General features: G+C 44.1%; 1 protein-coding gene across 2 annotated transcripts; it reads right to left on the reverse strand.

Annotated features, from left to right (window-relative positions):
• Nucleotides 1-9,929: 9,929 nt before the first annotated feature.
• On the reverse strand, nucleotides 9,930-15,006 carry OXSM (3-oxoacyl-ACP synthase, mitochondrial). 2 transcript variants are annotated; one of them, XM_006735884.3, is made up of 3 exons: nucleotides 14,755-15,006; nucleotides 13,077-14,188; nucleotides 9,930-10,418 (listed from the first exon to the last, which is right to left on the reverse strand). In XM_006735884.3, exons 2-3 carry the CDS (start codon nucleotides 14,051-14,053, stop codon nucleotides 10,016-10,018), a joined length of 1,380 nt encoding a protein of 459 aa, XP_006735947.1. In that variant the 5' UTR covers nucleotides 14,054-14,188; nucleotides 14,755-15,006; the 3' UTR covers nucleotides 9,930-10,015. The 2 variants fall into 2 exon arrangements, with proteins under 2 accessions (XP_006735947.1, XP_030886640.1); XM_031030780.2 differs by having other exon boundaries at nucleotides 13,077-14,084; nucleotides 14,755-14,848.
• Nucleotides 15,007-15,287: the final 281 nt, after the last annotated feature.

Here is a 15,287-nt window from a genome sequence, read left to right on the forward strand (position 1 = left end):
ACATTTGCTATCTGGCCCTTTACAGAAAAAAACGGGCTGAACTCTGACTTAAAGGCATTTTTGCTTAAGACAGCATATTTAGTTTCTTACAATTCAAGATAACATTGCTTATAAGCAATTCTAAAGAAACTATCAAGATAACCATGAGCTTTCCTATTTGATCCCAACCATCAAAGCTGAGTCTCAAGTAACGAAACAGAGAAAAAGCATGACAGCTACGCACACAATGAATCATGGAACACTACGTCAAAAAAAAAAAAAAAAAGCATGACAGCTTCCACTAATTATGGTCATGAGGTCCATCCCCTGTACTTAAGAACCTAAATGGGCAACTCTTACCTTAATAACAACTCTTTCGGTTTTTTAAGACCATGGATGAACAGCTCTTCCTCACTACCTTCCTGGAACAAAGATATTTTTAGTCACCGTTGGGACTAAAATATTTCTGTTTGTGTTGGCATATATGTTTGTGTGTATACACTGGTGTGTGCCACACACTTTGCTGGGTTCTGGGAATATAATCTTTGTTCCAAGGATTGTTAGGATTTCTTTTTCCATGAAGCTTATGTTTTAACAGAGAGATTGTTTTAAAAGCCCAGAAAATACATTGTTAAAAGGGGACAATTTCTTTTTTTTTAATTATTATTTATTTATTTGCCAGAGAGAGAGCACGAGCCAGGGGGGGAGAGGCAGAGGGAGAGGTAGAAGCAGACTCCCTGCCAAGCAGGGAGCTGGACACAGGGTTCGATCCGAGGGCCCCAAGATCATGACCCGAGCCGAAGGCAAACATGTAATTGACTGAGCTACCCAGGCACCCTTAAAAGGGTATAATTTCTGATAGTAACAAGAGATAAAAAGAAATACCATAGGGCTCGGGGATGGAGAGGGATTAGTAAGGAAGAGAGGGGGCTACTTTATTTTATTTTGCTTTTTTAAGATTTTATTTGTCAGAGAGAGAGCGAGCACAAGCAGGGGGAGCTGCAGGCAGAGGGAAAAGCAGGCTCCCGCTGAGCAAGGAGCCCAAGGTGGGACTCGAACCCAGGACCTTGGGATCATGACCTGAACCAAAGGCAGGCACTTAACTGACTGAGCCACCCAGGCGTCCCAGGGGGCTACTTTAGATTGGGTGACCAAAGAAGACCTCTGCCAAGAAGAGACATTTGTGCTGAAACCTGAATAACAAGAGGAAGCCAATTTGCACATAAATTTAAAAAAAAAAAAATCATGTTCCAGGACAAGGAAAGAGCAAGCATAAAAGCAGAAATGAGCATTGTGTATTTGAGGAAGAGAAAGAACACCAGTGTGTCTTGAATGTGAGTAGGATGAGGTGAGATTGGAGAGGGAGGTCAGGGCCAAATCACGTAGAGTCTCAGGCCTTGGCCAGGTGTTTGAATTGCATCCTACATCAAATGGGAAGCCATGGGAAGGATTTTCAACAGAGAAATGACATGATCTGATTTATATCATACAAAGATCAATTTGGTAAATATGACAAAAGTGAATGCTGTTTAGGAAGCACTGGATTAGCGGAAGCAGGGAGACCAAAAAGTTGGCCCTTGTACTTGTTCAGGGGATCAGCTGGAATTGCTGAAGGATTGCAAATGGGAAAACAAAAGCAGGGGAATCAAGGATGACTCTTACTAGTCTTGTGGTCTAAGCAACTTGTGGTCCAAGCAACCAGGTAATTGGTAGAGCAATTTTCGAGATTAATTCATTTGTTCACTCGGCAAATGTTTATTGAGGACCTACTTTGTGCCAGGTACTATTGTAGGTACCAGGAACTCTAGCAGTAAAATAAACAGCAAAAATTCATACTCTGGTAAAATTTATATTCTAGGAGGGAATAGAGAATACAGAAGATTAGGGAGAAGCAAAGAATTTGGGGAGGAAGAATTTGGGGGGGAATCATTTACCAGATCCTGCTGATTCTGTCTCCTAAATATTTCTTGTAGTAGTTCAAGTTGAGGGGTGCCTGGGTGGCTCAGTCATTGGGCGACTGCCTTCGGCTCGGATCATGATCCCAGGGTCCTTGGATCCAGCCCCGCATCTGGTTCCCTGCTCAGCGGCGAGCCTGCTTCTCCCTCTCCCACACCCCTTGCTTGTGTTCCCTCTCTCGCTGTGTCTCTCTCTGTCAAATAAATAAATAAAATCTTCAAGTTGAAAAAGATGGCAGCCACTTTAAAGCCACATTCACCTTGTTAAATTAATTAAATGAGGAGGCTATTAGACTGAGGTGGCTCCAAGATCATGGCTGCTGATGTAAACAAACCAAAATCTAAGCCTGTATATGCCTCAAGTTTATTAAATAGAAACCTAAGGACAACCAATCACAAACAGCCAACTAGGATATCAGCTATAGCCAATCAATAATTGCCTTGCTTTGCTTCTGCCTTTTCTCTATAAAATCTCTCCCTGAGCTCTTGCTGGTGGAACGCTCCTAACCATTTCTCGTTTGGTACGGGCCATCTGAATCAATAAATTTTCAGATGAACTCTGAAAATGTTTAGTATGCCTCGTTTTATCTTTTAACGAGGAGTAGACTTGAAAGACATTGGTGAGGGGAAATCTTCCTAATGGGCAGAGCTGCAAACAACACAACCGGCCGTCTACTTTGTACAAAAGAAGCCCAAGAAGTAAGACTATATAAAGATTCCTAGAGAGTAGCCAAAACTCTGGCCTTTAGTCAGGGGTCTGGAAAGAAAGAGACGGAAAGATCAGAGATAAGAATATCTGGTGCAGAGTCATGCAGACGGACATACAGACACATAGTTGAAGAATAAAGACTTTTGTATCACACATTTATTCCCCCCAGAAAACACCCCCCACTGTAGAGGAACTGAACAACCAGGTAGACAAAAGGACTCTGCCAACTGACATTGGTCAGCCTTGTCATTGGCCACCTCAGAACTCGCACGAAAGACACATGGATGAAGTAGTCACAGAGGCAGAAATGGGGGCTACATATGGGCCCACCAATATGGACTCCCACTTACCAGATGGGTCTAGCTACTGCTGCCTCCATTTACTAAGTACAATTTAGCTACAGCAGTGCCCACTTGTCTGCAGGGGATACCTTCCAAGACCCCCAGTGGATGCCTGAAACCACAGATAGTATCTAACCCCATAAATACTATGTTTTTCCCTATACATACATACCTATGATAGAGCTTAATTTATAAATTAGGCACAGTGAGAGACTGTCAGTAATAAAATAGAACAATTATAACAATATACTGTATAAAAGTTATGTGAATGTGCGCTCTCAAAATACTCTACTGTGCTGTACTCACCCTTCTCCTTGTGCTGACGGCAGATAGAAAATGCCTACGTGAGGAGATGACATGAGGTGAACGTCGCGAGTCTTGAGCATTGGGCTCTTACTGACTTTCTGACCATCCATCAGGAGGATGACTGGCTTCTGGACTTGGCTGCAGGCAGAGAATTGAAACCTCGCAAAATCAAACTGCGGGTAAGGGGGAACTACTGTACCATGGCCTCTGTCCAGCGTAGCTCAGAAAGAAGCATCTATGTCTCATGGTCATAGGTACAGATACCTATTTCAGGGGAGGGTGTGCCTGTCCTGCCCACAGCCTCAGCCAGCACCACTATCCGCAGGCTCGTGGAATACCAGATCCACAGGCATGGAACCCCACACAACATAGCCTCTGAGCAGTGCTTCGCAAACTTGGGCGCTTCCCTAACAAGATCTGAAACTGGCCTCTTGCACCCACCGGAAGGCAAGGAAAGACTGAAGAAAGAGGCTGGCCGGGGCACCTGGGTGGCTCAGTCGTTAAGCGTCTGCCTTCGGCTCAGGTCATGATCCTGGGGTCCTGGGATCGAGCCCCATACCGGGCTCCCTGCTCCTTGGGAAGCCTGCTTCTCCCTCTCCCACTCCCCCTGCTTGTGTTCCCTCTCTCGCTGTGTCTCTCTCTGTCAAATAAATAAATAAAATCTTTAAAAAAAAAAAAAAAAGAAAGAGGCTGGCCACTCCTGATTGGTAGGTAGCTGTCTTAACAAGTAAGTGAACTTTGTGAGGCTTGTTTCCAGTGGATCTCTGCATCAGCTGCGAGAATCTTTAAAGTTTATGTAGAGGCCTTAATGAGGTTCAGTCGTGTAACTGCCCAGATAGTCTCAACAACACATTGCTCGCTCAAGGCTGTGTCCTTGAAACTGCCTCCCTCTGTAGAAACCTAGGGTTGAATGTACATTTCCAGGACACGGGAGGGAGTCAGGAGCTTCTAATTGCCCAGGTCTAGCCCGAGGGTCAACTGGTGTTTCTGTCCTCTGGATGACCTCCTCCAACACTTTACCCCTCCTGACCTGCCTTGAAAATCTTACATGCCCCCCTTCCCCTCCCCTGGCCTCTTCTGCAAATTACCCTGAGCAGGCAGCAAGGACTTTCACTGGGACGGAAGTGACTCACGTGGCAGCTACCTGGCTGCCCTGGAGGCAGATGCCACAACAATACAGACACATGCAAGAGAACACAGATTAAGATTACGATTTCCAAAATAAAGAACAACTTTTTCCACCAAAGAGCCCATGATCCAAACCACCAATTTATTAAGTCACCGAAGAAGGGTGTCAGATCATTCAGAATATTCACTTGTATCCTCATGTGACTCTGCTAATGTATTAGCGTTAACAGGTATGAACACACAGCATTCTCTTGGGTAACGACATAGGCGCCTCCTCGCAAGGCAGTAGTAACATTCAAGGCCATCCTTTTTTGGAGGATAGTTTTTCTCATTAGAGACATTTCAGTGTTCAGTAAGGACAGGCTGTGTTGGCTATCATTTAAGGCTCCCCAGGTAAATTTAGTAAGGCCTTCTATGTGAGCTATCATGCCCTCCAGGCCAATGGTGGGAACAAAGACAATGGCCAAACGATCGTACCAGTGGAAAACAGAATGTGTCCATCTGGCCTAGAGGGGAATGAGTTTGGCAGCTTTAGGAATTTGACCTGGTTATAATACCCTGCCTGTTTCCTGGGGGAAGCAGCACGGTCAGGCATGAGGAGATGGACTGGGGGCCGGATATGCCAGACCAGGACCTCTACCTTCTCCCTGTTTACAATGGTGCATGCTTCATTCCAGGTATAGTACATTTCAAAGGTCCAGCTTGCAGAGGACAACTGGATCCCAGTGGAGATTAAGTAGTTCCTCCACACCCAGGGGTGCAAAGTAATTATTCATCCATTCTGGTGGGACATCCCATTGCAAATTCCAGTAACACCTTTCCCAGACATCATGGGACTTGGTACTCTCAGCAGCATAGCACTTTGATCCATGGTGACAGTTGGGGGGTGGCTATTTCCCACAATTCCCATACCTTTGTGGTACTGGGTATCTCAGCAGGGTCCTCAGTCTGGCATACAGAGCAACAGGCGCTACTGGTTGATCATTCAAATGTATTAAAACATGGGATAGTACCTTAGTCTACCCGGGCAAGGTGGTTTTACCCTCTAGTAATTTAATCTATTGCTTGCAGATTACAGGGAAGATGGAACCTCCATTTGATATCATACTATTTTGCCCAGTTTTGTACATCATGACATCTGCAATGTGACCCCTGATCACTATCTATTTGATGAGGGTATCTACATGGTACTTAGCGTCTCTAATACCCTAGTGGTGGCAATGGTTTGTGCAGTGACAGAGGAATGCTTGGGTTAGGCCAGACACAGTGTCGACACAAACCAAGGCATATTTAGAACCCTCACTTGGAGGGAGAGGGCCAACATCATCAATTTGCCAATCCCTCATCGGTTGGGAACTCCAGTGAACGGCCCTAGAGTCTTTTGGCAATTGCCTTGGGCATTGTTTAGAACACACAAGACATGTTGTTACTGCATTAACCAAGTGTCTGTATTTCAAGGGCAATTTCACATTCTTGGCAATATGCCATTCCACCTGGGCACTAAGGTGGCATCTACTGAAGGGTCAGTGCGAGGGCTCATACAGAGCTATGGCATTAACTTCCTGATTGCCAGGAAGTATCAGTGCCTTACAAGCTGGGATATAGAAGGCAGTGAGAAATGTCTAAGGCCCTTGCAGGTGAACCCAAATGTCTTTCCACATATCCTGACCTCACAAGGGCTTATTCATGATCATCCATCTCTCACCTTCCCGCTGGTCCAAGCCATGGGGTTAATCCCTTTAGAATAGCCCAACTGTCAGTATAAAGGTTAATGGCCAGGGGCTCATGAGTGATCACCAGCCAAATTGCTCTGAGTTCAACTCACTGGTTGCTGTAGTTCTTTCCTGTTACAAGGAGAACAGATTCTTACCGAACTTATGCAAATAACTATATGGACGTGAAAATAATAATACACATTAAGAGTTTCCAAATTCTGGAGGAATCAGGTAGGGAAGAAAAGATAAATGTTTCAACTTTGTTCATAAAGGTATATATTGGCAAATTGCTGATAGCTTAAGAAAAAAGGTTTTCTTAAATCTGGAAAAACAAAACAAAAAAATCCAATAAAAAGTCATAAAAATTATAGACATCATCAGTTTTTCCATTAGAGTTCTATAAATTCTTATTAGTTCAGTAGTATGATCTTAGTTATCAGACACCTGTATTTGTCAGTCTTTTCCGTGAATCTCCTAGAAGATGAAGCACTTTTGCAGGAACACTTCTGCAAGGGCATCGGAGTACAACAATAACTGTCTGTAAATGACAAAAGACTTAAAAATAGCTATGGTTAAGATCTGGTAGTTCATTACAATGTGATTAACACAGAAATTTGGTTATTTCTGTGACACACATCCTCTTGATGACTCCTCCAATACTGAGCAAGGGGGGCTTCTGGCACAGCAAAGGGGATGGACCATGGGAGCAGGCCAATGACATGGGATCCATGAGTTGTATCCCATGTCATACCATCCAGAAGCAGCCAGCCTCAGAGAATGCTGGAACAGTCTTCTAAAGGCAAACCTTAATGAGTGGCTCAGAAGCAAGATCCTGAATGTGGTGCCATCTTCAAGATGCAGTATATGCTAAAATCAAAGACTTCTGTATGGGGCCAAGTCCCCAGTAGGTAGAACACAAAGGGTGTGGGGAACAGGAGTGGCCCCACTTACCATCACTCCCAATGATTCAGTCACAATGGTGAATTTTATACTTCCCATCCTTGCAACTCTGGGCTCTGCAGTGTTACAATTCTGGTCTCCAAAGGGTATATATACTCTTGCCAGGAAACACAGAAAGTGTCTCACTGAACAACAAACTATAGTTACCACTAGGACACTTTGGACTCCTTGTGCCCAGAGCCCAGAAAGTCAACATACTGGCTGTGGTATTTGACCCTAATCAGCTGAAGAAGGTGGCGCTGCTTTACAAGGAGGACAGGGAGAGTATGTGTGGAATCTAAGTGGTGTACCTGGGCGCCTTCTGGTATTTCCTTGCCTCCTGATGCCAGTGGACTAGACACAAACAGCAACTGCTGTCTGGAAAAGGTGTGGTATGATTGCCTAGGGCCCAGGCTGTCGGGAATGAAGGTTTGAGTCACACCACCAGGAGAGCCAGCAAGGCCTGCCAAGGTAACAGCTGAGTGCAAGGAGGAATTTAGGATGAATAGTGGATTATGGGGAGGATGAGGACCAGCGTGAACCTGAAACCTACCGCAGCATTAGGAGCTATTTGTCCCACTAAGCTTCCTCTTCTGGGAGAAGTGGTTAAACAGTCTCTATGAGGCTGTTATGTTCACCTGTTATCCTCTGATGCTGGAATCTGAAGTCCACAGGGCAGGCAGCTGGGAAGGGAAGATGGATGTGAAGTTTCAGTAACAAGCTGGAACCCACCACTGCGGGAATGACCTGAAACCACTCAGGCACTTGCTGCGTCTGACGGCAGTGGTATGGGGCAAAGCTGGGGCCCTTCATGGAGCTAGACACATACCTGGTCCAGGAGTCAGGGAAACGGAAGAGAGATCCAGCGGAAGGGAAAGCAGTTGCGGGTTCAGCCACTGCCTCGTCAGCAAGGTGAGCCAGCAAAGCCCCAACATGTATCTGCTACAAAATGGCTGCTGCTTCACCCCCGACCCCCCAAATCTCCCACAAGAATCTCTTATGGCCAGCACTAACCAACAACATAAACAGAATTCTAGGAAATGTAGGTCAGCCTAGCCAAGTCGACACCTTACAAAACCATCCTAGCCTTGCCTTAAATGACCTCCCATTACTTTTATGTCCTTAACAAAACTTGTAAGGTTCCTTGTGACCTGACTTGCAGCAGATTTTTTGCTTTATCTCCTATTCCTCGCCACCACCACCCCCAATCTCAGGCTGTATGTATTTATGTTTAGTACAAATGTTCTAGCTTTTCTAACCTTTCTACACTATTCCTCAAGACTGCAATACTCTTCCTTCCTTTCCTCTCTTCGCCTTAACCTGGCTGAGACCTATGCACCCTTATGGGCTCAGCTTCTTTTAGGAAAACTTCCCCCTGACATATCACTTTATCATCAGTGGCCAGTACAAAACCAGGGCCAGACTTAGCACCCAACAAATTTTGGCTGAGGAAATTAGTATGTGCCAGTGACAGTTAAAACAGATTATAACTGAATGAGCATGGCTGCAGTTTTAGTCATACAGGGGATAGAGTGCCATAGTCAAGGTCAGTAGGCAGACAATATATCCAGCCTATTAAAATGGGTGGAACACTATTCAGTTCTGCAGAAATATACATGCTCCATTTATCCACTTACTCACTCTATCCCTTTGCTATATAAACCCCATTTCAACACATACTTCTTGCCTTAGTCTGAGTCCCCCACAAAGCAGAGCCTAATGCAAGGAAGTTTGTTGGGGAGGTAATTCCCAGGAACAGGATAAAAGGAAAGGAGGAAAGGGTAGGGGGTAAAAGCCAATAAAGAAGGTTATTGAGCTGGTTAATGCCTTGAGCACTGAAGTTTTATCTGACCAGAAACCCCCTGAGGAACTTCAGAGAACATGAGCTATCCCTCTGAGAGGAGGCTGACACACTTAACCACTAACCCCATCCCTCACTGGTTTTGACTGCTGCTCTAGGGAACTTGTCCCTGTCCCCTTCCCAATACTCCCAGCCAGATGGGGATGAATGAGCTCTCAAAACATCTTCAGACAAAGCCCCAGGGTGGAAAATTAGTGGCACCATCAGCACTGGCAGGGGACATTAGAAGCAGACACAAAAATTATCTACCATAGCTGCAATAAAGGTGGGCTGAGGTGATGTGGCTTAAGTCACCAAGTTCCCAAGGACCTTTATCTCCATTAATCACTAGCTGCCACCATAAATAGAAAAAGAGTAAGAAACACCAAACCAATCTTACCTCCTTCTTTCAGAGAACTCACAACTTGGACGTTTAGGGAAATTCCACTGATCTACTGCATCTCTGTATAGATAATATGAAGAAAAGAGAGCTAGCTAGATAGAAGGAGTAAAGAGCTCATTGCTGGCTGACTGCTTTATTCAAAGAATGCTGATCACTGAGGCAAACTCCGTTATATTTGTATTCCTTCTCCTATGGGAATGGCATGCCTGGAGTTGTACAATGCAACAACCTTGCCTAGCACAGAGCAGCTACTCACCAAATGTTTGTGGAAGAGACAAGAGCAGGTGAAACATCAAAGAGCTGTGTGACCTAGAGTATTAGGAAAATAGAGATCAGTGGTTCTCATATGGGGACTGTTTCGCCAGCCAGAAAATACCTGGCAATGTCTAGAGACATTTTGGTTGTCACAACTAGAGAAGACCGTGCTTCTGGAATCTAGTGGGTAAAGATGAGGATGCTGCCAAGCATCCTATAATATATAGGACAGCTCCCCTTACCCCAGCAAAGAATTATCCTGTCCAAAATATCAATAGTGGCAGGGCTGAGAAACCCTGACACAGATAAAGGGTATATGGGTATTGATACAGAATGATATACAGATTGATACATATTGATATATTTATATAAACATTTTACTTCTCCACTTAATACAGTTCATAATATTTTTTAAATATCAATGTTTAATTACAAATGATTTGTCCTACATGCCAGCAATACAAAGTGTTGCATTAGTACCACCAAAACCAAAGGAATTGCTGAGTCCAATACGTCTTTTCTCAATTTTCCATTCCTGTGCCTTTAGTGGAACATAATTGAGATCAAATTCTGGTTCTGTACAATCCAGGTTTAAAGTAGGTGGTAGTTTTTGATAATAACAAGCCAGAGCAGTAAAAGCTGCCTCAACCGCCCCTGCAGCTCCCAACAGATGTCCCGTGGCTCCCTTAGTTGAAGAAACTGCAAGGGCAGGTGCATGGTCTTTGAAAAGATGTTTGATAGCTTTGTTTTCAGCAGCATCTCCCAATGGGGTGGAAGTAGCATGTGCGTTGACATAGGATATCTCTTCAGGTTGCACACCTGCATCTTTTACAGCTGCAGCCATACATCTAACAAAATAAGGAAAGAAATTTATCAGAACTAAGTTTAATTCGAACACAGGAGTCCTTATATGGCTTATGAGAAAGAAATAAACATATATGCTGGATGAAGAGACTCCTTTCCTCTAATAACAGAACCCCAACTTGGATTACCATAGGAGTTAGAATGCCACCTGCACAGGAATAATGAGTCACCCCCAGTACCCTGGACTGATTCAACACCATGAGATAAATACACAGGCCTATGGGTTTTATAATCTCTAACAAAATGTATTTCCATTTATTTGAACTGATATTTTTCCCTGGGGAAAAACCATGTTGACTCAAGCCTAGAATAATTTCTCTTCTAGGAATTTTTTATCAGTGGGGTGTGTATTGTGTGTGTGTGTGTGTGTGTGTGTAGTGATTCTAAATGTGGAGAAAAATTTTATAACCGTGTTTTAATTTTTTCTCACATTTAAATATAAAACTTGGCATACTTCCCAATAATCTAAAGATGTCTGCACCATTACTTTGGTGCTTCAAATAACCTTTCAAAATTCTATTTAGGCTTTAAGAATTCTAAATCAATGAAATACAACGCCAAGCCAAAAAACAAACAAATCCAAAAATAAAACATTGCTCTGGAAGAATCTTCGAAAACATCATGAATGTCAACACCTTCTGTTTTAGCTCCTGATCTCTGGGTTGCATATATTTCCTTAAGAGGCAGCTCAGGGTATAATTTGAAGTGTGATGAAGGGTTTCACCTAAATATAACTAGTTCTTCATGTAGCTGGCTACTTTGTTTGACACTTCTAGCACCAGCAATTATTTACTAAAACTCAAAAGCATAATTCAGGGGCCAGTAAAGTATGGCCCTGGCCAGATGCCTGTTTTTACAAACACAGCTGACCCCTGAATAATATGGGTTTGAACTGTGTGGGTCCACTTACATGTGGATTTTTTACACTACTGTACTGTAAATGTATTTTCTCCTCCTTATGATTTTCTAAATAACATTTTCTTTTCTCTAGCTTACCTTTTGTAAGAAAACAGTATATAATACATGCACAAAATACATGTACGTTGACTATGTTATCAGGAAGGCTTTTTGTCAACAATAGCCTATTAGTAGTTAAGTTTTGGAGGAGTCAAAAGTTATACATGGATTTTTGACTGCACGGTGGGCCAGTGCCCCTGACCCCTGCATTGTTCAAAGGTCAACTGTACTTTCACTGGAGTACATCCATTCATTTTGTATTGTCTATGGCTGCTTTCACACTAGAAGACAGATTTGAATAATTGTGACAGAGACCCTATGGCCCACAAAGCTGAAAATACTATTTGTCCCTTTACAGAAAAGGTTTGCCAACCCTTGGTCAAGTTAACTGGTTAAAACATAGTATGATCGGGCGCCTGGGTGGCTCGGTTGGTTAAGTGACTGCCTTGGCTCAGGTCATGATCTCAGGGTCCTGGGATCGAGTCCTGCATCGGGCTCCCTGCTCAGCAGGGAGCCTGCTTCTCCCTCTCCCTCTCCCTGCTATTCCACCTGCTTGTTCTCTCTCTCTCTCGCTCTCTGTCAAATAAATAAATAAGAATTATTTAGGGTCGCCTGGGTAGCTCAGTCGTTAAGCGTCTGCCTTCGGCTGAGGTTATGATCCCAGGGTCCTGGGATCAAGCCCTGTATCGGGCTCCCTGCTCAGTGGGAAGCCTGCTTCTCCCTCTCCCACACCCCCTGCTTGTATTCCCTCTCTCTCTGTCTCTCTCTCTGTCAAGTAAATAAATCTTTAAAAAAAAAAAAAAATTATTTAAAAAAACCAAAAAAACAAAAAGCATAATATGATCTAAGCAAGCTAACCTATTAGCTAACACATTAACAGGGATTTTTTTTTTTTTTTTTAACTATCTCTTCTGCAATATCAACTTGCTTTTCAAATTGAGGTCCTCAGACCAGCAGCATCAGCATCATGGGAGCTTGTTAGAAAGGCAGAATCTCTAGCACCACCCCAGGCCTAGAGTCAGAATCCCTGGTTAGTGAAAAGTTAGAAAGTACTGATTTAATAACAGCAGAACTCTGTTGAAACGGCACAGAGACCAGACACAACTAGAAGGGTTGACTTTACTGTCTGAGTCTGATGAAGGGCCAAAGAGGAGGACTGTGGGAACGAGCACTCTGACAGTTGTTAAGCACAACTGGAAGTATGAAAAATTGGCAAAGACACACATGGCCCTCTTCATAACTTTACAGGCCTTAACTAAAATCCAATGTTTGTTAAGGATGTTCAAATGGTTTCAAATCTTTCAAACATGTTAAAGCAAAGAATTCAAAACCATTTTGTCTAGTCTAAAATGGAAAAACATCAAAGATACTGTACACCAAGGGCAGATACTACTATATTGGACTCCCCAGTTTGAAAGTCTAATAAAATGTCTTATTTGAAGAAATATTTTAAATAGAACAAGTCTTGGGGCACCTGGGTGGCGCAGCTGGTTGAACGGCCCTTGGTTGAGTGGATCCTGGTTTCGGCTCAGGTTGTGATCTTGGGGTCCTGGGATCATGGGATTGGCGTGGACTCTGCTTGGGATTCTCTCTCCTCTCCCTCTGCTCCTCCCCCACACATGCTCGCTCGCTCTCTCTCTCTCAAATACGTAAATAAATCTTTTAAAAACAAAACAAGTCTTTACCTTAAGGCACCTTCTCCTTCAGGGTCAGGCGCAGTTATGTGACCAGCATCACCTGAGAGTCCATAGCCCAAAACTTCTGCATAGATCCGGGCCCCTCGTTGAACAGCATGATCATATTCTTCCAGCACCAGCACAGCTGCACCTTCTCCCATTACAAAACCATCTCTCTTTGGATGAAATGGTCGACATGCCAACTTAGGATCAGGGTTTGTGCTCAGAGCACGGGCTCTGGAAAACCCAGCAAGAGATAAAGGACTAATGCAAGAATCTGTACCTCCAGCCACCATCACATCAGCATCACCATGGACTATAAATCTAAAAGAGTCTCCCACAGCATGAGCTCCTGTGGTACAGGCTGTAGACACTGCATGATTGGGGCCCTTGAGTTTATATCGAATGCTGACCTGGCCTGCTGCCATATTGACCAGAATCTTAGGGACAAAGAATGGGCTGACTTTACTATAACCTTTTGTCTGAAACATCAAAGCAGTTTCAGAAACAACTTCAAGAGGAACCATTCCCATGCCAATTGCAACTCCGGTAGCCATTTGATCAGCTTCTGATTGAGGATGCCAGCCAGAATCTTTCATGGCTAACTCTGCAGCCCCAATGGCCATAATGGTGGGAGAAGACATGGACTTGATATCAGATTTGGACACAAAGTTTTGTTCATTGAACTGACCTTCATCACAACCTCTTGGCACATAAGCAGCAACACTGCAAGGGATATTCTTATACTCCTCACCGACCAGTGAAATAATTCCACTCTCTCCTCGGATAAGACGATCCCAGACCAGCTGAGTTCCAACACCCAGAGGAGTCACTAAGCCAATGCCTGTAATGACGACCCGCCTACAAAATTTGAACGTTGGCACAGTTCCGAAAAACCTTCTACTTCCTAATAATCGCTGGCATAATCTTGAATATAGATGAGTGCTTGTAATTTTTAATAAATTTTGCAAGCAGTTTGACAACATGGTTGAGATTCAGATGATCAGAAACACATTCCTGTAACAGATCACAACACGTTCAGGAGGTAATCACTGTCGTTTAAATAGCTTATAGGCCTAAGAAACAATAGCGGAAAACTTCTTTCAGGGGCTCGGTGTGAGCTGTTAACGAACACAGGAAAAATAACGTTAACATCACTTTAATTTATACTTATCGTCAAACCAACTGTTTGGAGTTCCCTTTTTAGACTGTAAGTACCCTCAGACATTCCAAGACAAAGAGGTGAAATGATGATTCATTCAATTCACAATAGAATTACACCATGAAAAATATAAAGGCACTCCCAGCTTTTTATGGACTGCAGAAAGCATCCTTTTTCAGGATTACTGAGGCCTTAGGCTAAGTAGTATTTCTGGTGCCAATGACACAAAAAACACTTCAGGGCCTATTCTTTGAGGTAGGGGTAAGTGAACGTTATTGATCTTCAAAACGTGGAGATAATTAGGGTTTTAACCCAGGGGCGGGGTTTGGGAGTGAGGGGGCGTGGCCAACTCCCCACACCGCCTCCCAAGAACCACACCCCCCCTACGCCCCCCCACCCCCGAAGAAAGCACGCCGAGAGGAAAAGAAACCAGGCCCAGGTCATCAGACTCCCCTTCTCCGATCCAACCCCCACCCGATCTGGCGGTGGAGGAGCGGAAGGAGAAGCGTAGCAAGCAGCTGATACCTTCACCAAGCCTCGGGCCGCCCGCGCAGCCGCCGTCTGCACACGCACGTCCGCTCATGCGCGCGCGCACGCACGCGTTACGTCTGAGCCGGGTGCGGCCGGTGGCCCTTCCTTCGCGTCACCTTGGTAGAGGTCAGACCGCGGGAGACTGTGAGGCTCAGGTTGCACGGGAGGGAACGGCCCTCGTGCGACTTCAGTGACGATGATAATCAAGAACGTGCACAGGACGGAGGAGATAGTTTTTTTGCCCATCAGAAAAGGATTTTGGGGGGGAGGGGAGGGGGTAATGATGTCCAAATATTTCCATCTGCTGGGAGAAGGGACGCTGTCATATTCTACTGAAATCCTTGGGAAGAATTAAGGAAATTACTGTAGCCTTAAAGTTATTACTGTACCTCCCAAAGTTGTTTATAATAGTAAAGTACAACTAACCAAAGTGCCCAACATCAGGAAATGGGTTATTTTGTAGTACAACTAAAGGCTGTGCAGCCATTTAAAATAATTTCGTAAGTGAATATTATGTGGAAAGAGGT

This window comes from Leptonychotes weddellii, chromosome 1 (assembly GCF_054177405.1).
Source record: "Leptonychotes weddellii isolate Sample4059 chromosome 1, ASM5417740v2, whole genome shotgun sequence".
NCBI classification, from domain to species: Eukaryota; Metazoa; Chordata; class Mammalia; order Carnivora; family Phocidae; genus Leptonychotes; species Leptonychotes weddellii.

Coding starts and splice junctions, on each gene's coding strand:
- OXSM (XM_006735884.3), bottom strand. CDS start 14,053: ATGTTGTCAAACTGCTTGCAAAATTTATTAAAAATTACAAGCACTCAT. Junction 10,419..13,076: donor GAAGGAGAAGGTGCCTTAAG/GTAAAGACTTGT, acceptor TTATTTTGTTAG/ATGTATGGCTGCAGCTGTAA.